The sequence below is a fragment of the Hemibagrus wyckioides genome, linkage group LG04 (genome assembly GCF_019097595.1).
Source record: "Hemibagrus wyckioides isolate EC202008001 linkage group LG04, SWU_Hwy_1.0, whole genome shotgun sequence".
Classification (NCBI taxonomy): Eukaryota; Metazoa; Chordata; class Actinopteri; order Siluriformes; family Bagridae; genus Hemibagrus; species Hemibagrus wyckioides.
In genome coordinates, this window is record NC_080713.1 from 23,808,368 (window position 1) to 23,836,198 (window position 27,831).

At 38.9% G+C, this 27,831-nt stretch overlaps 2 protein-coding genes across 4 annotated transcripts in view; one reads left to right on the forward strand and one right to left on the reverse strand.

The window, feature by feature from the left end:
* The window catches only part of mapk8ip2 (mitogen-activated protein kinase 8 interacting protein 2), a 57,088-nt gene extending 31,223 nt beyond the window's left edge, over positions 1-25,865 (forward strand). The window contains exons 2-13 of one of the 3 annotated variants that reach the window (XM_058388458.1): positions 5,682-5,787; positions 16,416-16,640; positions 16,735-16,807; positions 17,049-17,243; positions 17,516-19,858; positions 20,304-20,379; positions 20,510-20,706; positions 20,814-20,923; positions 21,007-21,129; positions 21,204-21,274; positions 21,375-21,473; positions 22,687-25,865. In XM_058388458.1, coding sequence (XP_058244441.1) covers positions 5,682-5,787; positions 16,416-16,640; positions 16,735-16,807; positions 17,049-17,243; positions 17,516-19,858; positions 20,304-20,379; positions 20,510-20,706; positions 20,814-20,923; positions 21,007-21,129; positions 21,204-21,274; positions 21,375-21,473; positions 22,687-22,759 — 3,691 coding nt within the window. In that variant the 3' untranslated portion in view covers positions 22,760-25,865. The remainder of the gene's footprint in view (positions 1-5,681; positions 5,788-16,415; positions 16,641-16,734; positions 16,808-17,048; positions 17,244-17,515; positions 19,859-20,303; positions 20,380-20,509; positions 20,707-20,813; positions 20,924-21,006; positions 21,130-21,203; positions 21,275-21,374; positions 21,474-22,686) is intronic. The other 2 variants (XM_058388460.1, XM_058388459.1) reach the window with 2 other exon arrangements.
* A 212-nt stretch (positions 25,866-26,077) lies between these two features.
* The window catches only part of LOC131352389 (arylsulfatase A-like), a 5,154-nt gene continuing 3,400 nt past the window's right edge, over positions 26,078-27,831 (reverse strand). The window contains exons 4-8 of the mRNA XM_058388480.1: positions 27,800-27,831; positions 27,584-27,708; positions 27,204-27,331; positions 27,010-27,112; positions 26,078-26,901 (exon numbers count right to left, since the gene is read on the reverse strand). The exon at positions 27,800-27,831 is cut by the window's right edge and continues 138 nt beyond it. Of these exons, the coding sequence (XP_058244463.1) occupies positions 26,594-26,901; positions 27,010-27,112; positions 27,204-27,331; positions 27,584-27,708; positions 27,800-27,831 (696 nt within the window). The 3' untranslated portion in view covers positions 26,078-26,593. The remainder of the gene's footprint in view (positions 26,902-27,009; positions 27,113-27,203; positions 27,332-27,583; positions 27,709-27,799) is intronic.

Sequence of the window (27,831 nt, forward strand, 5' to 3'; positions counted from 1 at the left end):
TATAGAGATTAAATGTTTTCCAGTAAAACGGGAATGAATGCTTTAAAATTTCATTTCATTGTCAGTACCACTTATCCGATCTATACTCGGGTCACGGGGAGCCTGTGTGCACGGGGAGCCATATGATCTGTACCTCTGGACCTTATATATTATATTGTCCACGATTGCCTGCAGTTGTTCCTTCAGTAAGTTTGTAGGAGTAATTGAAGGTCTTCAAGGAGGTATTTATGATTGTATGATTGTATGATTGACAGTTATGATTGATTCTCTTCTGGTCTACCTCCTAAACAAATTTGGATGCCTAACCTTTAAGTTTTAGATCAGATCTCATCTACAGTACACTTGGCTGGATTTAACAACAGACACAGAAAGAGATGAATACTTGCTTGAATCCACTCTACTTGGTGTTTGGGCAACACTTCATGTGACACCAATTTACATTTACAGCATTTGGCAGGCACTGTTATACAGGGCAACTTACATTTTTATCTCATTTAATACAACCAATGTTGATATATTAATTGATTGAGCGCATTTGTACATCGCTCTGGATAAGAGCGTCTGCCAAATGCCAGAAATGTAAATGTAAACAACTGACCGTTTTAGGGTTAAGGCCCTTACTTAGATGCCCAGTAGTGGCAGCTTGGAATTTGGACTCACAACCTGCTGATCAGTAGTCCAACACCTTAACCACTAAGATACCACAAATGGAAAGAGTCCATGATGGAAAGGTGATGCACTTGTATGGTGCAACACAAACACTGTCCCCCATCCTGCAAGTTCAAATCTCAACTATATCACAGTCATCCATGGCCCTGAGAAAAATTTGGCCTTGCTCTCTGGTACTAGGGATCTGTCAATTATAGCAACACCAGTCACATGTGGGCATCTGTTAGCTTGTGTTAATAGAGGAAGGCAGCTAGCATTTTTCCTCTGAGTGTGTTACACTGTACTGTAATGCAGCATATGAAAAGATGCTTGCTTCATTTGTCTTGTTTTGTTTACCCTTGCCATCTTTGGCTGGTAGCAGCCATGTGAGAAAGAAAAAAGTTTTGAATTATTTTAATTTTGTTTAAGGAGACTGTGGATACCGTCAGAGACTTCTAGGGTGTGTTGGTGGTGGACCGCCTGGGCAAAACCTACCTGGTTGTTTTCTCGATGGTACACAGAATAGTAAACCCTGAGATAATATCACTAAAAAATCCAGAGAGACTGGTTGTTCTGAGCAGCCAGGTAGGTGAAGTAGATGCCAACGATGCAGTAGCTGCTCTAGGTCTGCGAACATGTGAACATGAACACAAGAGAATTAGAGTATAGAGTTTGGCTCTGTTTCTTAGAAAAACACAACATATATCATATAAACTTTTGGCGTATCAAGAGTTGGAGAGAGGAACTCATTTGGATGGAGGCAGAAGGAGCCAGAGGGAAAGTAAGCTCACTGATGGTGAAGGTGGGGAGATTGCCAACCTGGCTACAGTCCACCATATACCGTAAACCAAACCATAGACAGATGTTCAGGGGAAGATTTGTTAGAGGTACATTCTGTGAAGATATTCAGGTCACCTGGATGAGTGTATGGAGTATGACAGCTTAGTACAACTGACTGGAAAGTAGAGAGGAAAAGTCCGCGTTTGTTTCCTTGACTATTGTCTCCTAAACACAGGCAGTGAGTTTTTGCTGCTTGTCCTTTTCTAGATTTATTATAGAAATAGATTTATTGTTGCTCCTCCAGCAACAGGTGATTTTATATGGAGATGACTTGACAGTTTATTTGCACACAGGTGGACTCTAGTCAGCTAATAACCTGACAACAAGTTTATGGATTTACAGCAACATGATGAATACTTACATAATCATGACTGTAAAGTTTTATTTGTGAATATATTGCAAACTATATAGATACCTGGCCCATATTATTATTATTATTATTATTATTATTATTATTATTATTATTATTATTATTATTATTATTATATAGATCCATTACTTGAAGTCCCAAATAATTGGGTTTTGTTTCCAGGCTTTAACAGTAGAAAAAGTGAAAAACCTAAAAGGAATATCCATTCTATTGTCTGTACCGCTTATCCGATCTATCCTCAGGTCTCGGGGAGCCTGTGCCTATCTCAGGCGTCATCGGGCATCAAGGCAGGATACACCCTGGACGGAGTGCCAACCTATCACAGGGCACACACACACACTCTCATTCACTCATGCAATCACACACTATGAGCAATTTAGACCTAAGAGGAATATATGAATGTGTATATTTTTGTGTATGTGTGTGTGCGCACCTTACCATGCATGTGTGTGATCACCTCGCTGACACATGGTGTTGCCATTTTATACATGCAAGAGGCTTTATTCTGAGAGTCTAAATGAGTATTAATACTCAAAAGACACCTGAAATAGACTCTATATGTTATTGTGCTTATTGATTTGATAACATAGAGACTAGTGACTTAACATAATGAATAATAATAAGAATAGTTTCATATAGTTTAATGATAAGAATAAAAATCCATTCCTATAAGTAGACTCATAAAGACTGTAAATAAAACCGTGTATATATGTATAGAGTGAGCAAAGTGCCATGGCAAAATGTATGAAAGAGGAAGCAAACAGTAAGAATAAAGCTTTATTTTTAAAATGAAAAATGGAAATGACTTTCTATTCACATGACACGCGAGAGTCACGTGTCACTCTCGCATATCACAAGTACAGAGGTAGCTGTGGACCGAGCACTTCTTGGTACGAGGTCATTTTTAAAGCACTTCCATATCTCACTGGAATTAAGTTAATCTCTACTGGGATTATGTAAGAGCTTTATATAAACCATTGCTATCAATTTATCATTCCTTAGCTGTGATTAAACTTTTCTCCAAAAACATGTTGTTTACAACGTAAGGGTTTTCCCTCCTGGCAACATCAAAGCCCAAATCCCAAATTTATTTTTAGCTTATATCTACTTTATAACTACTCTTTGCTTCATGCATCCTCAACACTTACACCCACTAGCTTCATATCCTCATTTATTACATCCATAATCATCAGGATTCTAATATTACTATTATTATTACTATTATTATTAGTAGTAGTAGTAATAGCAGTATCATATTATTTATTTTTATTTATTTATTTTATTTTTATTTATTTATTACTTTTTATTTTAAGCCTGGAAATTTTCACATTAATTAACTTGACTAGTGTATAAAGTGTAGTCAGTGTTGCGTGAGGGCAAAGGAAACACACGTCTCTTAGCGTTCTGCTGCATGTTAGGCATGACATCTGACACACGGAGCCCCATCTCCTAATCTCAGAAGCTGTGTTTCTCTTCAGTCTTTAGTTTTTTAGAAAAATTGTAAAGATTGTTAAAAGCTTTTAGATGAATTCTAATCATGTTTAAGATCATTTATGCGAGGCCAGCATCTGAAATTCTTTTCCTGACATTGATCAAATTTATACTAGGATGGGCAACCTGTGATGTTTAGTTCCGATCTCAGCCAGATTTGAGATGGATCTAACAACAAACAGACACTCAAAATAAAAAAAAAAACAAAACAGCATGTGGTTTATTAAAATGGATGAATAAAAGGGTGAAAACACTTCCAGGAATTTATTTTTGGCTAGATACAATTTACCCCAGAGATCTTCCAGTGTCTATGTAAATAATACAGGTATTGATGATGCTGAGGAGACTGTGGCGTCTGTTTGAGATGTCTGTGCGGTGTTTGTAGTGATTGTTTAGACAGTCATTTCTGCAATCGAACATGGAAGAGAAGAGACTGAGGAAGACATCGCAGAAGCTGGCTGCTCTGGGTGGAAGCACTTCTTTTAAAACACACTAAATAATTAGACTTCGGAATTCCTCAGTATTGTAATACGCAGTACATATCTTAGAAAGCTAGAGGAGCTCACCTGGATTTAGCCAGAGAGACTCACAGGCAAAGTCACTCCACTCGTTGTGGAGGTCAGAGTAGAGAGAACTGGCTACAGTCCTTAACATACTGCAAAATAGAGGGTCACTGATGTACAGGCAGAGATGGAAGAGATTACCTGGCTGTAATAAAACAGGAAATGTACTGACATTGATGTATTGAGTTGTACTCGCACGGACTCTCTAACATCTTTGTGCTGTCATATAGTGTTAGCAATACTGTCTAAAAATTATATAACACCAGTTATTCTTCTGGTAGTTTGGAGAATAGTCAGGGTTTAGTACATGTCCAAACAAGTTCTGCAATGTCCCAAAAGAATGAGATAAGGTAATAACTGGTGGCAGACCACACCACAACCAGCAGCCCTGTTCACATAATGCAGTGTGACTCCATGGATTCAAGCTGCTGATGCCAAATTCTGACCATACAATATGCAATGCAGCAAAAATCAAAATCCACTTGGAACCTGTGCCCATTGTAGCCTCTGATTCCTGTACCTGGGTGATAGGAGTAGCATCCGGTCCTCTTCACAGCTGGAAAGAGTGATTATTTGATTTTCCATAGACTTTCTGCTAGCTGAAACCAGTCAGGCTATACCAGTTTGTATAAACTCTAGAGTCTAGTATCTGCATGATGTTATGCATTGCTGCAGCATGATTGGCAAACAGTAGACAAGTGCATGAATAAGCAGGTTACAAGTCTTTACTGATTATTAAAAAATTCATGGCTAAATAAAACATTGTGCAATACAGTTTCAAGGTGGGAACAAAATTAAACATAAGAGCAGTGTGAACTGGGCTGTACAATCAAATTATGTATAATATGTATAATTAAGTGGGTATAGAAAAAGAAGGGTAAAGAACGTACACTCTTTTGGCCAGCAGTGTCAATAAACCATCTGGATTTATTTACACTGCGAATTATTCACAGAATAAAGGACAGAGTTGTGCATATGCTGAGAATCACGAACAGCACTTCAGCCTGCAGATCTAAGACTATTTTAATTCAAAGAAAGACCTTTCCAGGAAATAAGCTTGGCACAGATGTCTCTCTGTTTACATATATATGTATATGTATGTGTGTATACAGTATACATCCCTATCTGTGTAGATGGAAGGGTTTTGTGCCTGAGTGGTTTGGGGTGTGAAAAGCTGCATTGCAGCACTCCTCTCAACAGAATGGAGTAGAACTGATGTGATCTGTATAAGAGCAGTTACTGTAGCTCATTGCATTCTGCTATTGCCCTGAGCCATCACATAGACTGTGTCCTCGTTTAGCAGCGTGCTAACCCAAATAACCATCACCTGACAGTAACCCTGAATAAGTGAGACTGCTGAAATCTGGTAGTAATAGATGATATGATTGAGGGACAAGCCATGGTGTTCTGGTCAGTTAGACATTATGAGTGTTAGTCCTGAATGTTTAGTTTGGCTTTGACTTGAGCGTCTGTGTATTCACACTGTTTAAGTGTGTGGTTAAGTGACTTTGGCATGGTTGCAAGGTTGTCATAGCTTAGGGATTGTGATAACAGTCCTTTCAAGAAGGGCACGTGAACAGAATATTAGTTCATTCATTTCTTTTATACTACGGTGTACAAATGGTCTGTATAGTTTAATGAGAATATGTTATATATATATATATATATATATATATATATATATATATATATATATATATATATATATATATATATATGTATATGTAGATGTGGTCATTTTTGTGATGTGTCTTTTCACCCTTCTGCAGGGCAGCACATGACATCAGTCTGGAGGAGTTCGATGATGAAGATCTGTCTGAGATCACAGATGACTGTGGCATTGGCCTCAACTATGACTCCGATCCTTATGAAAAGGTAAATCACATTCTGTTCTGTTTTTTTCCGCGTAATGTAATAAAAATAGTAATCACCATCACCATCATCATCATCATCACCATCATCATAAAACATTAATAAGTAATAAAACATGATGAGGTTTGCTGGTATTTGGGATTGGCCCATATGAATCATAAAGTATCTATCTATCTATCTATCTATCTATCTATCTATCTATCTATCTATCTATCTATCTATCTATCTATCTATCTATCTATCTATCTATCTATCTATCTATCTATCTATCTATCTATCTATCTGCTAAATAAACTTCTAATTATAGTTAGTTAAATTAATTGTATCTGAAATGGTTCATTTTGTATAGTAATAATTATGTTAAACATGAGTCTTCTGCATGAAATAGGCTCTAAGATATGACTTAGTTTCATTAAAAAGATAGGAAATAGTAATAATTTTCCATGATGTCTGAAGAAAATATCATGGTTTGTTTGTAGAACTCATTCGAGAGAAACACACGGGTAAAACATACGATGTTTAATAATAAAGAAAAAGGTAAACAGCAATAGAATACAAATTGCATGAGAATGGAAAAAAAACAGTTGATAGATGAATAAAAGAAATGGATAACCAGCTGAATGAAGCTAAATAGTGGACATACACTGAGAATGTAGGCACAGTTTGGGCAGTATTGTGTAAACAAGGGAAACAGCAGCGGGTATTGTGACACTGAAGACACCTTTACGCCGATTTGCTGAACACCTAGCTGTTGCAGTAAGTCTGTGTGGACAGATTTCAGTAGGAATTACACTGAAGGTCCAGTCACTGTCTCAGTTGAGTCAGCTTGGCCAGCAGTAGAGACAGTGAAGAAGGTCACTGTGCACAATAGTTCATTTCGAGATAGCTCTGGAAGTCTGAAGTTCTCTAATGTGTCTTTGTCTTGTATGGGTAGAGCCTGGCTGAGATCACTGTGGGGTACAATTGAAAACTCTGACACTAGAAATGATGTCCTGGTGGATGGAAATCCAATGACTCATTCACAAAACTTACAGTAAGGAGATGAGCTTCTTGGATTTATAGTGTGGAGTGACAATGAGTGTCCATTTCCGTGACTCACTTCATTTGGTGCTGCTGATTGGTCAGATGTCCTAAGGGATTTCCCGGGGTGCATGCAGTCCACTTCACAATCTTCTAAGAACTGTGCCTTGGAAATAACCTTCCACAAGATGTCCAGATCACAAATCAAAAGTACTGTCCATTCATAGACCTCCAAAGCTTTTACCATGGATTTAAAGCAAGCTTGAGAGACATGTAATTATGACACAAACAATACAGGACATGAAAAAGAAAATTCTGAATGGCTTGAGCAATTTTCTGTTTTTTAGATCTTTAAAAGATAGATCCTAGATCCTTTGTTCGTTTTCCTCTTATATTGTCAAGGTTTCTATGAGCCTGATCTTTATGACCTGGCGGTGCTCCACGGATGGCCGAGTGGCCTGAAGGTTTTGCATTGTATCTTGCTGACTGTCGTGAACCTGTTAAGCATGCTGAGTGAGCAGTTTCATGGGGCTGGTGGTTCGGTATCTGGCTAATAATCTTTCAGTAAGTTTCAGTAGTTAAGGTTCTCCATTTTGCTGTAATTTCAGAGTCTGTTGAAGGTTAAACATCAAGGTATTTCTGGGGGGTTTTAATGGCAAAGGTCCTATGTCAACAATTAGACATTTGTGTTTATTACATAGCAGCATACGTTTTAATCCATTAGGCTTAGCCTTAAAATGTACAAATTTCTACCATAATAATAATAACATATTAGAAGGAGAGTGCTATTATTAATGTGTGGCAATACTACTGAAAATTTATCAACAGCTTCTGACCAATCAGAATAGAGAATTCAACAGCACGGTGAAATACAGTGATAAATATACTGTATATTGATATGCAACAATTCTCAGTTATGTGACATATATGCGATAATGTTAAGTAATTAATAATTATTTGTTTGTATGTGCCTTACATTTTAGTGACAGAATAACAGTGGAAGTATCTAACTACAGTCTATCGAGGCGAGCATATGAATAAGTGGAAAAAAGCTTTTGCTGAGTATTTAAGCCCTCTCTCTTACACTCCAATTGTTCTGTCACCTTGAGATAAGAGGCAGCAGTCTGTTCTGTACTGTGGAGTATTAAATGTGTTGCACATAGCTGCTATTTATATGCTTTTGTGTTTAGTGTCCTGGGGTTGTGCTCATCCAAGTGCACCACAGGAGTTGTTCTCAGTTTACCTGTTAATAACTTTTTAAAATGGGGATTCAAAAGGTGCACATATTATAGGTCGACCCTAGAAGGAATAGATTTGAGCAAGAATGTTAGGAGTCTCAGGTAATGTGCGAATCTTCCATAAATCAGTGAGCTTTGCATATTCATGGACAGATGATGCAGAGCAGTTCTTTTCTGTGGTGTCTAGCTGAGTGGTCAATAAAGCCAGGTCAGTTATGACCCATAATTAATAATGTTGTTGTTCTTTCGGCTGCTTCCTGTTCGGGGTCAGCCGCAACGGATCATTTGGTCCGCATGTTTCAATCTGACACAGGTTGTACACCAGATGCAACATTCCTATTCCTAATCCGGGCTTGGGACTGGCATTAAGAATGAACTCTTCAGTGGCTGAGTTAGCGCCCTGCCCAGGAATCGAACCAGGGCAACGGCAATGAAAGCACGAGATCCTGTCACTGGACCACCAGGAGGGTCCCATAATTAATAATAATAATTAATATATTAAATAATTAATAATGTGACCCAAAGTCTTTAGTAATAAACTCCAAAATCATGACCACTAAATAAACAAATAAATAAATAAATATTGTCTTGTGGTACATTTACCTATCCTTATAGAGCCTACTATACATTGTAAAAAATGGCATCTTATCAAGTGAAATATCTTGAATATTGTCAAATATACAAGATTATAATAAACAAAATATAAGATTATTAAAACCTATTTCTAGACATTTCAAGTCTTGTCTCGATTGGCAAATAATTGTTATAATTTATTTGTAGGAAGAAGCAAAATAATCTGGCAACAGAGCAAGAAAATGTTTGAAATGGATCAAAAAATATCTAGAAATTGTGACCTGAGGAAATAGTAGTTAAATTAGGCAATATTCAAGATATGTCTACATGCTAAAATGTACATTTTTTATAGCATGTTCTTAAATGTTCATCATTTTTAACCTAATCTGCTAAATCTAGCAAACAAATTTTTTTTTTATATCCTATTAATAAATTATCGATTAATTATCTTCATTGCTCATGCTAACATGAGCTAGTCACCTTGAACAGCATACAACATACTAGTTCCAGGCAGGAAATCAGCAATGTCAGGCTAGTTGCATCAGGTCCAGCTTTACTAGCATGGTTTATAGAATTAGCGTCCTCATTAGCAAACAATGCTGCAGCATTACCGATGTATGTGTGTTCTCTAGAATAGGTTGTGTTTGAGTGTGACTTTTTCAGAAAAATCAATGAGCATTAAAGATTAAGTAGCATTGCCAGATTCTTCATGTTGTTCTCATTCCTCATTGGTTGTTGGTTGATTATCTGCTCTTTCCTCTCCCTTTTCCCTCACACACTCCTTCTCTGAAACTGAACATCATAACCACAATGTAAATAACGTTTGTAATGACACATTATATACCTATACGGCTATAAAAGTAGAACAAGCATATTAAGAAACAGCGAAGCTGCCTTGTTTTTGAGTTGTATTTTGTAGGTAACTGCAATGATAAAACATTTCATTTAAAACATAACAATATGTGTGTTTGTGTGTGCTGATTGTATCAAGGGGGTGTTTAAATGTTTTATGCAGTGGCTGTGGGCCGTGGCTGCCGCAGTGGAGGAGACTGGTGATCCTATCCTATCTTATTCTATCTTATACTATATTATACCATACTATATTACACTATACTATACTATACTATACTACACTATACTATACTATACTATACTATACTATACTACACTATACTATACTATACTATACTATACTATACTATACTATACTATACTATACTATACTATACTATCTCCTCTCCTCTTATTTTTTCTTATCTTCCTCTCCTCTCCTCTCCTCTCCTCTCCTCTCCTCTCCTCTCCTCTCCTCTCCTCTCCTCTCCTCTCCTCTCCTCTTATTTTTTCTTATCTTCCTCTCCTCTCCTCTCCTCTCCTCTCCTCTCCCCTCCTCTCCTCTCCTCTCCTCTCCTCTCCTCTCCTCTCCCCTCCTCTCCTCTCCTCTCCTCTTATTTTTTCTTATCTTCCTCTCCTCTCCTCTCCTCTCCCCTCCTCTCCCCTCCTCTCCTCTCCTCTCCTCTCCTCTCCTCTCCTCTCCTATCCTATCCTATCCTATCCTATCCTATACTATACTATACTATACTATACTATACTATCTCCTCTCCTCTTATCTTCTCTTCTCCTCCTCTCCTCTCCTCTCCTCTCCTCTCCTCTCCTCTCCTCTCTATCCTATACTATACTATACTATACTATACTATACTATACTATACTATACTATACTATCTCCTCTCCTCTCCTCTCCTCTTATCTTTTCTTCTCTTCTCCTCCTCTCCTCTCCGCTCCTCTCCTCTCCTCTCCTCTCCTCTCCTCTCCTCTCCTCTCCTCTCCTCTCCTCTCCTCTCCGCTCCTCTCCTCTCCTCTCCTCTCTCCTGTCATATCTATCCTATCCTATCCTATCCTATCCTATCCTGTACTACACTATACTATACTATCTCCCCTCTCCTCTCCTCTCCTCTCCTCTCCTCTCCTCTCCTCTCCTCTCCTCTCCTATCTCTCCTCTCCTCTCCTATCTCTCCTCTCCTATCTCTCCTCTCCTCTCCTCTCCTCTTCTAAATACTCTTCTCCTCCTCTTCTTCTCCTCTTCTCCTTCTGAGTATATTAATGCCTATGGATTCTGCTCTGCCTCTTTTGCTTTCCTTGACATTGTCATATGTCTGATTAAGTGTGATGAGTTTATGCACATAATTGCATAAGACTGACATAATCCCGACGATCATTCAGTCGACTCTAGCTGCCGATCGGTCGCTTAGCAGAACGTTTGCTTGGTTTCTGCAGTGCATCAAACCACATTACATTCAACTGAAGATGGAGACAGTAATCCCCCACCACACACACACACACAACACTGCTGTGCAGATTATTAATCTTAGCGACTCACAGTATTCACAGCTCACCTCAGCTTTTATCACAGCTTAGCTTTTTTTTTCAGTGCCAGTATTACATAACTGTGGTTTAAGGGCAAAATCCAAAGCTAGCTTTCCCTCCTCCATCAGCGGAATGCTCTGTAGGTTTGTGGGATTTTAAGGATGGCATTATGGAACACACAGTACATATGCATGTGCATAGTAACGCTGCATCAGCCGCAGCAGTACTACATTGTGGTTAGTAGGCGAGAAATGAGGTATTAGGCTTTAAACATTGATGAGTGAGGATATGATGTTCAATATAAAATCATTAAGAGATCTGAGGAGCTTCCTGCTTTATCCTGGGTGAAATATTATAACAATAGGAATATATTTTGGCATGGATCTCTTGGGCAGTTCTTGTGGAAGCCATTTGTGCTTGAAGTGCAGTTGCTCGTGTGTGTGTGTGTGTGTTCAAAATCTATGCTGTTTTTTTCTGAAATAAATAGCAGAACAGCCATCTTTTATGGGATTCCTTGTACATACTGTATATATAAAAGGCTATACCCCCTTCCCTTATTGAATTCGATCTCTGTTTACATGATTTATTCATTAGTCTTTCTCTGCTGAGACTGTGTTCAGAAGGTGTGGACTCCCAGGGAGCTTCAGGTTTAAATCAATTGTTAGTTGTTAATTGATGAGGCACAGATTTGGACAGTAAATTTCCAACATTAGGAAAATGAAAAAATAGTGATGTGTGCTAGGAAATAAATCTGCTTTAAATCAGTGCATTTTGGTGAGTAAGTATGTATAAGCTGAGCAGTGTGTAATCTGGGGTATTAGTGTCCAGCCAAGCTGCTGTCTTAATCAGAGATCTGAGTCTGAGCTGCTTTTCTAATAAACCTCTATGCTGAAATAGAGAAGAGAGAGAGAGAGAGAGAGAGAACAAACATCATGTATATACTTAATGTATACTGCAGTCAGACGTGTGTCTTTTCACAGTGACAGCTAGTCGTAATATTAGATAGTAGAATTAAATATAATATCTATCAATAGCTCAACACTTAAATTATTCAGGTTTCATTTATGGCATGATAAGAATGACGTGGGGCAAATTATTACAGAACTGAGCTCTTTTCCCCTGGCTGGTTTAGGTTGAGCAGGATTTTTTGGGGAGCACATGGTGTCCCGTTTAAATATATGATCAAGCATAACATTATGACCACCCGTCTAATGTTGTGTTGGTGCCCCTTTTGCTGCCAAAACAGCTTTTACCTGTCAAGGCATGGACTTCACTAGATCCCTGAAGGTGTGCTGTGGGATCTGGCATCAAGATCCTTTTAGTCCTGTAAATTGCCATGGATCTTATTTATCCAGCACATCTCACAGATGCTCGATTGGATTGAGATTTCGGGAATTTGGAGGCCAACACGCAGCAGGTCATTTACATGATATAAAAGAAAACGTGATTCATCAGAGCAGGCCAGATTCTCCCATTGCTCCGTGGTCCAGTTCTGATGCTCACGTGCCCGTTGTTGGCTCATTTTTGGGTCAGCATGGGTACCCTGACTGATCTGCGGCTATTCAGCCCCATACGCAACAAACTGTGATGTATTGTGTATTCTGACACCTTTCTATCAGAACCAGCATTAACATCTTCAGCAGTTTGATCAACAGTAGCTCGTCTGTTGGATCGGATCACACGGGCCAGCCTTTACTCCCCACGTGCATCAGTGAGCCTTGGCCGCCTATGACCCTGTCACCGGTTCACCACTGTTCCTTCCTTGGACCACTTTTGATAGATACTGACCACTGCGGATCGGGAACACCCCACAAGAGCTGCAGTTTTGGAGATGCTCTGATCCAGTGGTCTATCCATCACAATTTGGCCCTTCGTCAAACTCGCTCAAATCCTTACGCTTGTCCATTTTTCCTGCTTCTAACACATCAACTTTGAGGACAAAATGTTCACTTGCTGCCTAATATATCCCACCCACTAACAGGTGCCATGATGAGGAGATCATCAGTGTTATTCACTTCACCTCTCACTGCTCATAATGTTATGCTTGATCTGTGTACATATCATGAATAAATGAGAATTAGGGAAGTGCTTATCTCAGTTTCCTGCTTCATCCCAACTAGAAAAACTAAAATGATTGTTTTGCCGCTTACTCAAACTCTCTTCCTGTTAAAATGTATTTCTATAGCGCTGAACATGGTTAAGGAATGGTTAAGAACATTGTAAGAACATTGCTTTGGCATTGTTGACTTGTAAATTCACTAAAACTGAGGTGAAAAATGAGTTATTTATTTATTTTTCTCATTGATAAGAGTAGCTTTTAGTGGCAAAAAGAAAAAGATTTCTTACACACACGAGTTGGCATTTGCTATTATTATTGGCACCCCTACTTTTTAAAATAGACCTCTACTCCCCTGTGATCATAATCGCAGTGTCAGAAGGACCTGACCACGTGTTCCCGTGAAATATTCAGCAGCACTGACAGGAAGTGACAGATTTGTGAGGAGCGCTGGTTCATCTCACTACCAGGGCCGTGTCCTACAGTCACTGTACGTCCTTTCTACCCCACTGCAGCATTCTACTGTCATCTGATACTGCCTTGGCTCTGTGCGTGTGTGTGTGTGTGTGTGTGTAATAAAGCTCAGATTTTGCCTCTTGTGCCTGTTCTATGCTTCAGGTCAGAAGATATGGAGTTACACACACACATATATATATATATATATATATATATATATATATATATATATATATATATATATATATATATATATATATATATATATATATATATACGTCTTTCCTCATAATATCTTATTTTCCATAATTGCCTACTTCATTCTTTCACTCTCTTTTTGTCCTTTCTTTCTTTGTATGTATTATGTATTAATTTGTCTTCTCTCTCGTCCTGTCTTCTCCCTTTTCACCCCCTTTCCTTTCATCCTCCTTCCGTGTTTTTCATGCAGTCCGTGTAGAGAGCATTCATTCACAAGTTCTTTGCTGGTTCGGTTGTGTCAGCAGAATAGTTTTTGCTGACGTAAGGCTGCCTCAAGCAGCGAAGGCACTGCTGGCCAGGATGAGACAGCGCCTTTGGGAATGCAGGAACAGAGGCAGTTTGTGGCATCTCTCTCTTTTGGTCTTATGTACCTTGGTCAGTGATTGGTCTGCTGGGTGATGGTTAGCATTATTGATCAGGTCATGGAACTGCATTGGTTATAGATCTGCGTGCTTGCAGTGCTGTCCGTGGAAGAACTGTGTGCATCGAACAGAGCTTGTTCATAGACATATGGAAATAACTGCATTGCGATACTGCAGAGGGGGAATTAGCATTTTTAACCTTCTGACAAACCACTTAATAATAATAGGCTTTGCAGCGTCTATTAATTGTAAAGGATACACTGATAACAGTGATGACACAGACATTAGACATGGATAAAATATATATATATTAAATTCTGATTCACACATGATGTCACCTGGCCAATAGATTCAAGAGTCATATTTTGTCATATACACAGTTATTGCATTTTATTCTTACTTCAGATTATTTATTTATTTATTTGCACAGTCTAAGAAGGAGTAAGCCAGGTTTCATGTCACTGTCATGTTATATACAGTACAGAGGCGGCAGCAGCAGCAGCAAAAAAAAATAAATAAATAAAATAAAATAAATAAATAAAAAACAATTAATAAGAAATAATATGAAAGAAATAAAATATGTGCAATTACGTAACATGTAGTAATAGTACAGAATGTGTAAACAGTAATGTGTTACATGTAGTAACAGTTCTGTTCTGCCCAAACTACATAAAGATTTTTACCTATTTTATAAAATGGAAAAAAAACCTTAAAGGTGTCTCTGCTTTTTTAAAACCTCATGGGTTAAAAGCATGTAAATAACCCTTTCGCATATTTATTCCAGTGTAGTAGTAGCAGTAGTGGATCAGATCTCCGAAAGCAGCTTTTGACAGCAAAAAGGCGACCAGCACAATATTACGCAGATGGTCATAATGTTATGCCTGATCGGTGTATATTTAAACAGGACATCACATGCTCCCAAGAATGAAAAATTATTGCCACATTTTCATAATTGCATCTTGAATATAATTTCACACAGGATTATAAAATGGTTTCAAGCATTAAATGAAAGGTATGGGAGTAAAAACATGCTACAGATTCATGTGAATATGTGCTGGATAGGTATTATGACAGTAACAGTAAGAGGTAGTAGGACTTGGTGGATTTTGAACTACTCATACATAAAGTTATTCATTATTAAAATCTGGTCATTATTCATTATTAAAATCAAAATAGACTCAAATACTTGCAAATGCAATATTCATTCCCAAAATGAGCTTAATGCTCAATGTATCACGGTGTCATTGCGAACATTGCAAACACCCTGTATTTTATACCTTGTGGAAGAAGTGCACTATAATGCAGTTCTTTTAGGTAGACCTGTGTATTCACCTATTCACAAACAGGCTAAACATGCTATTTCCATTAAAGCCACAATTATCTGTGAACTAAATCAGCTTTACATACACAAGCCCTTTACTATAATGGTATATATAAAGTATATTTAAGTGCTGTTTCAGCATCAGACAAACATAAGGCTTATGATAGTTCTATCTTTTACTTTACTGGAAATCATCTCTGTTGAAACCTGAGTGGCTTCTCATTGATTTCTTGCTTCTCTCTCTCTCTCTCTCTCTCTCTCTCTTGCTATTGCATTGTACTTCATTATCTTTCATGTACTGTAGATATAAAATTTTCCGTAACATGTTATATTCTGAAACGGATCAGATTTAAGAGAAATAGATTCCTTGTGTGTTTACTAACTATTTTGTGTACAGATTTGGAGATTTAGTGTCCCCATACACTCTACAATCCTTCAGATTAATCCTTACTCAGGGAATGTTCTTATCTGCAATTTTATTATTTTGATTGCAAGATTTATAGCTGGGATGGACTACAGGCTTATAATGTACACTGAGAAATAAAACACTGTGTTCTTTTCATTTGGAATGATAAAATGATTCAGTAAAGCTATTTGGATACCAAACTGGCTAAGCAATTGTGGTAAATGATCCTGACCCTTAGCATAATAGAGAGTCATGTAGCTTTTTTTTGTGCAAATATTTTTAGTCATGGTTGGTGTCCCCTATGTTACTGTTTTATATAGAAATCTACTATGCCTTCTAGAGTTTTGATCCTCTAAAGCCCATACATCAAATATATCAACAGCTTTCCTGTAGAACTCATTTTGGCCTATACTTAGTTGCGGTCCTGAATTAGCAACATACTGCAGGACTCCATTTTGTTCTGAGAACTGATTTTTGAAATATTTATGAGATCTTACTCAGATTTTCTGAAAATGTATTTTAGTTAAATACCATTAAGCTTTACAAAGTACACCGAATCTGATTGTGTCTTGTTCTGTAGGACTCCCTCATCTTGGAGAAGAGTGATGTCCACCATACTGTGTGCTCATTCCAAGATGACTTCCAGGAGTTTGAGATGATTGATGATGAAGACGAGGATGAAGAGGACGGAGAGGCAGATCCTGATGCTCCACCGTCTCCTTCTGTGTCTCCTCCTCCTTCCCCTACTTTAGGTTCACTTAAGAGCCGCCCCACAACCTTAAACCTGACCACTGCAGTTTCACAGGTATACAAGTGAACACACCATATTATACTGCTTTGATACAAATTAAAGTATGCAACTCTAATATGCATATCTTTGTCTTTGACTATCTTCATAGGATTCCTTGAACAACAACAGTAGTGTATCCCCACGAAAGTCAAGCTGGCAGGAATCTCTTCGCAACTCACAGGGTAATCCTTGATGCTACTTTTTATATTGACTTTTATCTTCACTACTACGTTTTGGCCAGTATATTGTTTTACATATAGGTAATTAAAACATTGTGGATATGTAATTTCATGACAGTTGCACATGCGTCAAAATGACATAAGTTTCAGGAATACATAGACCGTTTAGATTTCCTATGTACAAAAGAGTGAACAAGATATTCTTAATGTCTATTTCTTATACTCTTTATACCTATGACATCAGGTCGTGTGTCTCCAAACCACACTTGCCTTGAGGATGGTTCCCACGTTACCGGCACATGCACAGGGGCTCCTGGCACCACTGTCCCAGCCAAAGGTACTCCCCCAAACCCACCTGGCCACTGTGGTCTCAATCAGTCACCTGGCAGGCCGCTGCTGTACGACTTTGAAGGCAACAGACGAGAGCGTCTTGAATACGGTACAAAAAAACCTGGACTCTGCTAGGGGCCTGTCGACACGAACAAACATTCACAACCCTGAACCTGAAGTTGTCAGCACACTTTTCCAAGTGTTCTCACCATCCCATCCACTTTGTCCATCAGCATTTTAAATGTATAACAGTAGAATTTAAGACTTTAAATATTTCCTGAAACTTCTGTTACTGATTCTGTGTTTATCTTCTTTGTATATCTCTATATCTTTTATAATCGACTGTTTTTCTCCCCTCTTTATTGTTATTTCTCTAATCAGGTTCCTTTGGTCAGCACAACTCCTCAAGCAGTTCTGAAGTCACTGAGGTAAAGCTTCCTGCTAAAGGAAATCTTGAGGAGCATGTCCCCTCAGGTGATGATTGCACTTCCCAGTGCTCTGATACTGAAGTTGACCATGACCTCAATGGCCATACCAAACGCCGACAATGTCGTCCTCGACCTGATGACACATATACCATCACTACGGAGACTGCTGATGACCCAGACCTGGAGAACGACCTTACAATGGATGGCACCAGCAAGTGCCTCTCCTCTACAGCACCACTAGGGAATGATGCAGAGACCCCACTGTCAGATGAGGAGTTAGATAAGGAATTTGATATTGACTTCAGGAACCAGGAGGCCTTTGATTTAACTTGTACAGAGGAAGAGGGCTTATCTTATGTAGAATTTCCCAGCATTGAACCCACATATCCATATTCTGTCTCCGTCCATACATTGTCCAGTCAGTCTGAATCCAGAGATGAGTCTGGTGACAGGGCTCAGAATCAACCTGCTGCTTCATCAAATGACACAACATCTCCTTCCTCTGATCCTGGCATTGCTGACATGAATGCCAAGCGCTATGCAGAGTCAGACCAACACATTGATGACCTTAGTTCCCCTGGATCTGACTCTGATCTTGAGGGTGATTTGGAGGCAGAGTTTGCCTGTGGTGGTCCACTGGTTAGTAACATGATTTCTTCCATCTCTGAGACAGAGCTGGACCTGACTAGTGATTCCAGCAGCGGAAGGTCCTCACACCTCACAAACTCCATTGAGGAGGCCAGCTCCCCAACATCTGACCCTGAACTGGAACATGAACTTGATGGTGAACAAGACAGCGGCATTGTGGGTCTGAAGACATCTCTTCTTTTAGGCCAACCTGAACCCATTAAACATGACCTTTCACCATATCTGAAGCACAGTCCTGACATCCATCCTTTGGATGATGGTCAGGCCCTGATGGGACTACAGAACGTGGATGATGAGCAAGGGTTTGAGCATCAGGCTGATCCAGACGAGACTCTGCCACCTGCAGTTCCCAGTGATGACAGGGCAACTCAGCAACTACTGCTACAGATTGAACCAGATCATAGCCTGGAAAGCTTTAAACGGTCTTTCTACCTTCCTGTTGAGCCTAGACTCATGCCCTCAGTGGATGACTATGATGGCACCACCGAAGGAGACTCTGAGTCAGATTCAGAGGATGAACTTAGTGAGAACTCAGACTCACCATGGCTTCTTAGTAACCTGGTCAACAAGATGATTTCAGAAGGGTCCTTTCCAATTAGCTGTCCAGAAGATTGCCTCAGGCGCTCTGCCTCCATTTCTGACACCCTCTCACCTTCATCTGATTTGGAGACAGAAGCCTATAACGAAAGCGAAGGTTACAGGACACAGATATCAAAATGTGAAGGAGACTCCCAGGAACAGCCTTTGATGAGCTCAGATATGAGGACAAACGGAGAAAAAGACGACAGAAGAGACAGTTGTGAATCAGGTGATGAGCAAGAAAGCAAGACTGTCAGCTCTTGTCTATACATGAGCAATCCTACAAATGACACAGTTGTTCCTGTGTGCTTAGAGAGATACCACTCCAACACAAATCAGGACTTTACTTCCCAGAGATCACTGAAAAATCAGCAAAATGAAGAAGAAGAAGAGCCAAATAATGACTTGATGATGGACAGGATGAAGGATCTCGACTCCCCCAGCCTAAGTGAGAGCATCGTCAGTGACAAGGATGAGGGCCGTGAGACAAGAATGGATCCACTTTCTCTGGAAAAAATGATAGAGGTCAAAAACAGTCTGACCCTTGACATCCCTACAGCACAGACCAATCGCTGCTTCAGCCTTACGTACTCCACAGATAATGATGAAGATGAGCAGGATGCGTCACCTTTCCTGGAGACTATTCACAACCCACCCTCACCCTATGGAGACGATACTTACCTGGACAGTTCCCCACCTATTGATGAGAGTGTCCGAGAGTTGCGAAATACCTTCGATCCAGTGGGTGTCAGACCTGTTGATGACTCCCTGGCTTATGACTCAGTAAAATACACTCTAGTCGTGGATGAGAATACTACTCTGGAGCTGGTGAGTCTGAAGCGATGCACCTCTGTTCTCAGTGACGACAGTGACGGTCTCTCCACTGTTTGCGATGAAGAGGCTGCTGATGAGGATGAAGATATTTATGGGCAGAGCCAAACCGTGGGAGGAATGCGCCCTGATCTACTGTTGAGCTCCTCCTCAGAAGAAGACTCTTCACCAGAGGCAGACTTACCTTTCTCTAAGAAATTCCTCAATGTGTTTGTCAATGGCACATCACGGTCCTCCAGTAAGTGATCTTACCTCTTGTGCTAAATAAGATTGAATAAGATTGATGATATATACATACAGTCCTTTCACATTATTAGATAAATTGTAGAATTTATGTACATAGTTCCTTTTCAACTGCGGAAGGTACACTTGTTTACTCATCTGTAGTAAGCAATTAGTTTCTGAATGATAAACATTCCTAGTTGAACTGAACACTTTATTGCTTTCTGTGCAGCTTCATAACATTTAGATGATTGTGTAATTTACACATTATACAGTTTAGAAGTATTTCATAATTCAAACAAAGGTAGTGATTTGTGTTACATATTCAGTATTGATGAGGCTCTTAGGAAAGACTGCTCTCAAGATCCAGAAGAGACTTTAATGCACATTCTGCTACACTATGTACTCACATTTTCTCACAGGTTTACTTCTACAATTTGGTCTCTTGTGTTTTGTTTTAGGCACAGAATCATTCGGGTTGTTCTCTTGCACTATAAATGGAGAGGAGAGAGACCAGACTCACAGAGCAGTTTTCAGGTAAATGAATGACGTCATCAAATATCCTGTGTGATGTTTTCAGTTTTTATTCAGCGAGAGAAATGCAAGCTAGCAATTAAATCAACATGATACTAGTTCTAAAACATCTCTCTGACTGGTATTTCTACAGGTTTATCCCACGTCATGCAGATGAACTAGAACTGGATGTTGATGACCCGCTTTTTGTTGAAGAAGAGGAGGATGATTACTGGTACCGTGGTTACAACATGCGCACAGGGGCTCGGGGGATCTTTCCCGCCTATTATGCCCATGAGGTCATCGGCCAAACCAAAGACCTGATGGGTGAGAATCAAGACGGACCTAGATGTTAGTAAATTCACTGAGACCTGTGTTGTTTGGCATGTTGTTTTTTACAGTTAGTGTCGGTTCTTGATATCACACAGTAAAGAATTCCTTCTCAATTATATTTCTAGCAATGAAGAGAAACCCAGCATGGATGGAGAGTTTCACTGTGCAGTTTTTGGGTTCTGTTGAAGTGCCTTACCACCAAGGCAATGGCATCCTCTGTGCTGCCATGCAGAAGGTAAATGCAACATTTTCAACACATGATGAATATCAGTAATCACTAATCTAGTATGCACTAAAACCTCTGCTTTTTCATTGTAGATTGCCATGGCGAGGAAGAGGACAGTGCATCTCCGTCCTCCATCTTTGTGCGAGCTGGAGATTAGCCTACAGGGAGTGAAGTTGATTATGAGTCTGGAGGATGAGTATGACCTCTCTGAGGAGGTGAGAGAGAGAGATATGGAAGGATGGATGACAAACAGACTGACTGACAAACTAATGCTTCTCTTTTCTTCCAGTTTGACAGATGTAGTCACTTTTTCCAAATGAAGAACATCTCTTTCTGTGGATGTCACCCAAAAAACAACTGGTAGAAATACTCTGTCATTACTCTATGGTTAAACACAATATATAAAACTAAGTTGTGTTTAATGTTTGGTCTCCTCTTTCCTTTTGTCTCTGTTTTGCAGTTACTTTGGCTTCATTACCAAGCACCCAGTCCTGGATAGGTTTGCGTGCCATGTCTTTGTCTCTCAGGAGTCCATGCGGCCTGTGGCCGAGTGTGTGGGGTAAGCTGAACATTTTAAACATAGTCTGGCACGCATTAGACACATACCGGACCTACAGCACAGAGGACTAAGGCATGAGTTTATCCATGCATGAGAAAGTTTTGGGAGAGAGAGGGATGAAGAAAGGAGGACCGGAGGGTTAGATGAGCTGATGCTAATGATAATGGTGTTTCCATCATAGAGCCATCTAGAGCACTGCAGTTTGAATAATTAAACATTCTTGCATCATCCTGAACATAAGGAACAGACACAGGAGAAGAGTTATGACCCCTCATCAGTGTGAAAGACCCGGGCTCATCATATTAATATGACCTCATTAACAGAGTCATCAATTAGTCATAGAGAGTGGGAGGAGGAGGAGGAAAGAGGAACTGTTGGTCATCTGTTAAGTCGACTAGGCAAAGTTTTAGGAAAAGTACAAAAGAACAGTATTAGAATTAAGATATTTTACACTTGAATACAGAGTTAACTAAAAATAATCTAATCTAATCTAATTATTATTATTTTAATATTTTCTCAGAGTCACTTTTTCACTCTAGGGAAAATTCTTTGTAGAGATAGGTCCACGTAAGCACCTAACATGACTGAATGGTAACAGGACAACAGCAAACAACCTTTTAATTAGTTCATGGCTATAAATAAGACAACAGTTTTGGTTGTGTTTATTTCTTACCACTTTTGAGTAGCACTGCAGATAGGGGTACCCCTTTTAACTAGCACCATAGACATCTGTATCACTGTGCGTGAAAACTCTGAGCTAATGTCTAGTCTTTGGACTGATGAGCTGCCTTAAGCTAAACCATTTACATAACTGCATGTGAATGGATAAACTGTGACAGAGAATTTCCTAAAGAAGCCAAGAGGGTTGACGTTTAAAAAATTAGAGTCATTAAATGACGGTGATTTCTTTTTCAGATGTTTATTGATTCTGCTCTAGTATTTAATATAAGTATTCGGGTCATTCAGCTGAAATACTTCACTGAGTCTGCATCTTGACCAGTTGATGACCCCTGCTATAAATGTTAAAATATTTAAATGTTCTAGCACCTCCTTGTTTTAGTTAGGCCTCTGGCCTGTCTATGAACATTTTACCAATATAGAAATTTTGGACAGTTTTATTTTATCATTGAAGCTTGTATGTCAGTAGGTGAATATGTTTTGATTAGTGATTGATGAATATTAACGTGTGTGTGTGTGTGTGTGTGTTGTGCAGACGTGCGTTTCAGGAGTATTATCAGGAGCATCTTGAATACGCTTGTCCCACTGAGGATATCTACCTGGAGTAGATGAGACAAAAAAAAAGGTTACCATGGTAACCTCTGCCCAACAACACAAGCATTGTTCCTGGTTTTGGCCGCTTGGGGGCTCCTGGTGGCCTTTAACGGGTTTAACGTAGGCCTCGAGTTTTGAGTTTCTCTGTGTTTTCACATGAACTTACCTGAACAAGTAGGTTCAGTCTTAGTGATGCATCCATTTGTTTCACTATTTGTTTGTTTCCTATTTTATTTCTTCTCATCCTTGAAACAGATTGCCTGTTTAACTTTTGTATGACTTAGTACCTAGGATTGTGGCTCAGTTGAGATACTTTTACTTTCTCCTGGTTTAGAAACGACAAAACTACGACTTCACACATTTTAATGCATGGCTTTGAGGGTTATGCTCACAGGCAGATATACACACAGGAAACACTTATATTTGAAATTCATTTAGGAGGATGGGTTTCGTTTGTAAATATGTACTCGTTTGATTATTCCAAAATATGCTGAACGAGGTTTGTACTGAAATGAACATCTGGACAGGTGTTGGATTAGTAATACAATGACTATCTGCTCGCTGTAGTAGAAGGTTCCTTGTGCGTTCTTATTACACCATCATGTAAATACTGTATATTTAGAAAACAGTAGGTGACTACTACAGACGTTCGTTACATCAGTGTATGTACGTAGCACCTTCATCAGCAAATGGAAGAATGAAGAGGATTGCAGGTGGCCAGGAAGGCATGTTTGTTAGCCTGAGAATGGAGAGCCAGGTAGCATTGGCCGTGCACGGTCGTGTAAATGACGAACCTCTTCCTAAATTACTCAAGCTCTGCTATAGTTTCTTATTCCCAATGACTCTTTCTCGTGACTCTTTGTTGGCCATCTTGTGTAATTCACAGACTGTGCTTTAGTGCTTTATGATGCCGAGTCTGTTTAGTCACTCTCTCTTCGTTCATTGAAGGCTAACGGTTAAATGTACAGCCAGCCACTGGCGCGCTGTAGTCATCGGCCTAAGATTACTTAGCAAATGGTCAAATTTACCAGATTACTAAGAAATAATCTCTCAATTAGTCCTAAATAAAAAAAAAAAAGAAAAATAGTCTCTGTTTCATTAAAACATGCATTATTTTTTTAATTATTATAATTTTTTAGCAAAGTAATAAGAGCGTTAGTATTTAATAGTCATTGTATAATTTTTTAAAATAATGATTTCATAACCCTTATACACTTTTTCCCCCCATGAAGTAAAATGATTATATAGTGTCAGCCAAATGTTTTTGAGCACTGCACACTTGATTATTTTTGAGCTGAATTGAAATCCTTACATTTTTGAAAAATGTAAGTAAAGGAACCTTAAGGAAAAGTGAACTAAAAAACAAAAGGGTTGTAATTTTATATTTCACTGGAAACAGGGATACAGAGATTTGTCACTTGTCTCAGTCAACATATATTTTTACACTCTTTCAATTATATACTTGTTCACCCTGACTTTAATGAAGCCATCATTTATCGTCCTTTTAGGATCTAAGGGTGACCAGTTAATAAGTGCTTGCGTATATTTAGCTCTAGTGCTCAAAATCATTTGACTGCCAGTGTATATGCCATTTTAACAGTAAAATATAACCACACAGATCTTACAGTACTGAACAGAAATGGAGTTTGATCTTTCTACTTTGTCAGTCACACGTAACAGGCCCACTGAACGGGTTGGGTTTATTTTCTCCTTTCGATTTATTTCTAGCTCCTTCCCTAACCTTCACTGCTTCATGGATAGACTGTACACAGTATAGCGCCCCCTCCTGGTCTTGTATAGTTTATGTCATAAATTTCATAAAACGTTAAAAACACTGAAATAGTAACCGACGGGTATAAAGGGTTAGATCTTATACACCTGATTTTCATTCTAACCTTTAATTCTGCTTCAGGATTTTTTCTTCCACAATGAAATCCTCCCAGCATTGTATGGACAGCTTGAAACGAAATAATGTATAGACTAAATGACCTACAATTAGATTCAAAATTTGCTTCTGGTATGCTGACACTTTCATATTCTTGTAACAAAGGACTGGATTCTTGGCTCCTGCAGGCTGGTTATATCATCCTGATGTCAGTAGCAGTATCATAAGCAGTGTAACCTTTAGACTGGTCCTAAGTCCAGCTGTAGACGAACTCACTGAGGCCACTCGCCTCCTGCTCACTGCATCACACGACACACACACACACACACACACGCACACACACGACCGTATACCAGCGGCCTGCAATCTGATTCCATCGCTACTTGTCCGTTTGTGCCGATGCCACATGTAGGAGCGAGCTGCGGTCTTAAGACTATAAATGTGATTTGGTGTCAGTTAGATTGCTGTAAATATCCTAGTTGAGATGACCATGCTGTGTCCTTTCTATTGAGTGTTACTGAAATAAATATGTAAAATTTTAAATAAACAATAACGCTGACAATGATAACCTATCACAACTAAAAAGGGGTTCAAAAAGTGTAAATTGATTTCCGTTAGCGTTTTGTTTCAGCTGCTTCACATTGCTGTATAGCTGTGGTTGAATGTTGTTACATTGTGCTGAATAACGGACGCCTGTCAATCAGCTGTGTATGTCTTTTCATACAAACGCCCACCTTTCTATGCTAGCGTTAGCATTACCGGGCCAATCGTTGGGTCTGACTTCTCACTCAGCTTAGCAGAGCCGGATCAGGACACTCATAAGGACTCTGAATTACTGACTGTTTTTCATTATGATGTTACTTCATTAATGTTTGTCCAGAAAGTAAACGGAATTCTCATTTCTAAATGGAAACGTTTTGTCTACATTTAAGCATTTTACAAATCATCGATTGGTCATTAAACCCCTTTATGTATCGAAGCAGAGCAACTTCCGGAGTATGTAAGCTTGGATAGCTGAATGACTTACAATAACTGCAAATCTTTGGACTGTAATTACATAATGCAGGCCTTTACTGTATATCAAGATGAACAGCAACAGTATGACCTACTAGCTATCTTGTATCTTTAAAAAAAAAAAAAAATCAAACTTGTAAAAACCAAAATGGAACAAAAAAAAATTCCCTGCCTTGTCATGGATTTGGTCTTAAGAATAAAACACTATATGCTTGATGTCATTAACGTGTTGTTGTCATTCTGTCAGTGTGTGTGTGTGTGTGTGTGTGTGTGTGTGTGGATGGTGTGAAGTATATATACATTCATGTAAAGGGATATAAGCTTTTCCTGACAACCTGCAACAAAACTACACTGTGTTCAGACCAAGGACTTAAAACCTAAATCATTTTTTTTCTTCTATTTTTATACGTTCAGAACATTTTATTCAGATTTTAATTCACTTCAATGTAAAAAACATTTGCCACATACTGATAAATTCTATTACATGTATCCAAAATAATAAAAACAGCAATAAATTAATTTTAAAATAACTTAAACAAAACATATAAAAGCAATCTGAGATGGATTTAAAATAAAGACTAAACTTCCTCATTGCCCTTTTACTAATAAGCCTATTTACCCATGTGTATTATTTATTGTTAGAGCTATAGCATAATAGAAGACATAATTCTTCATGATTTTTATAATACTTCTGAATCAAAACAGAAAACCAATATCCATGAATCAATAGAAATCAGATCAGAACAGATTCCACCCCTGTCCAGTGTTAGATAATAAATGTAAAAACAAAGAGATGTTTATTATAAAACACATTTAACACAGGTATTCATTCTCTGTACTGATTAAATACTGCAGATTTTTGAGTGGTAGTGACTGATTTTAATACATTATATCATCTCTGGTCTTCCCTTTTAAAGAAATAAAGCTGTAATATTTAGCAATGAACTGGTCAGAGAGTAGTCCCACACCGGCAGCATTGTGGTTTGGGAGAGCACTCTGGGTTACAGCATGGTGCCAGTTTAGGATCAGTTCCTTTTCTAATCTCACTTTCTCCAAACTGCATCGAGGCTTCAAACCCGTCCTTGAGGTCCTTGATATTCTGCAGCACGCTGACCAGCTCGGGACGAGCCTTCACATTTAAGCGGTAGTTTTCAGACGGGTCAGACTCCAGGTCAAATAGCAGAGGAGGGTCGTGATACGTCAGGGGGGTGAATAACCCGCAATCCTTATCTGGAGTTGTGTCACTCTGTGCTGATCCTTACACAGAGAAATAGACAAAAAGTATTTATTATGGGTATTTGGGCAGGTTTAAGAGACCAAGACATTAAAGAGCTCTTCAGACTGGAGATCTAAGCCTGAACTCACCTCTGGTATAATAATGAGCTTTATATTTTCCCATTCTCACTGCAAACACACCATACTTCTCACTGGGGTCAACTGGGTAGTAAAACATGGCCTTCCTTTGACCCTGAAACCCAAAGCAGAATGAACTGGGTATGATGAAAACACTCAGAGGAAACAGCTTCATTTAGAGAACAGGACATAGCATGCTTTCTTACTGTTCCATGATTGAACAATATATCAACCATGTCCACACCATCCAGCTGAACCTTGGGTAATGGAGCTCCAGCCAATCTGGCAAAGGTAGGCAGGATGTCTAGAGTACTGGAGAGACTATGAGTGACACCTGGGGATTGTGAGCAAATACTTTTATTATAAAAATGACAAGTTAAGGAATAAAACACATGGAGGTGTGCTGTTATAGGAAAACAATTAACAGGCATGCCAGGATCACCCTGAAGCTGATTCTTTAAGTGTTTTATTCCACCACAATTTATAACAATTTTTAACTCTTGTCCCGTTAATAAGAGGTGTTTTATTACTTGACTTCATGTAAATTTCTGATACACAGTGAAGTGGTGCTTTCACACTACTGTACCTGGTTTAATGACTCCAGACCAGTATGCAATAGCAGGCTCTCTCATTCCTCCTTCATACGTAGTGCCTTTACCGCACTTCAACATCCCTGCATTTCCTCCACGAGACATTCGCATAAGCTCTGGCCTGAAAATATCACAGAAACCATAAGAGGAAAGGGGGGGAAATAGGTTCAATGTAAAAAAGTACAGACACATACACACACACACACTCTTACCCATTGTCAGATGTAAAGAAGACAAGTGTGTT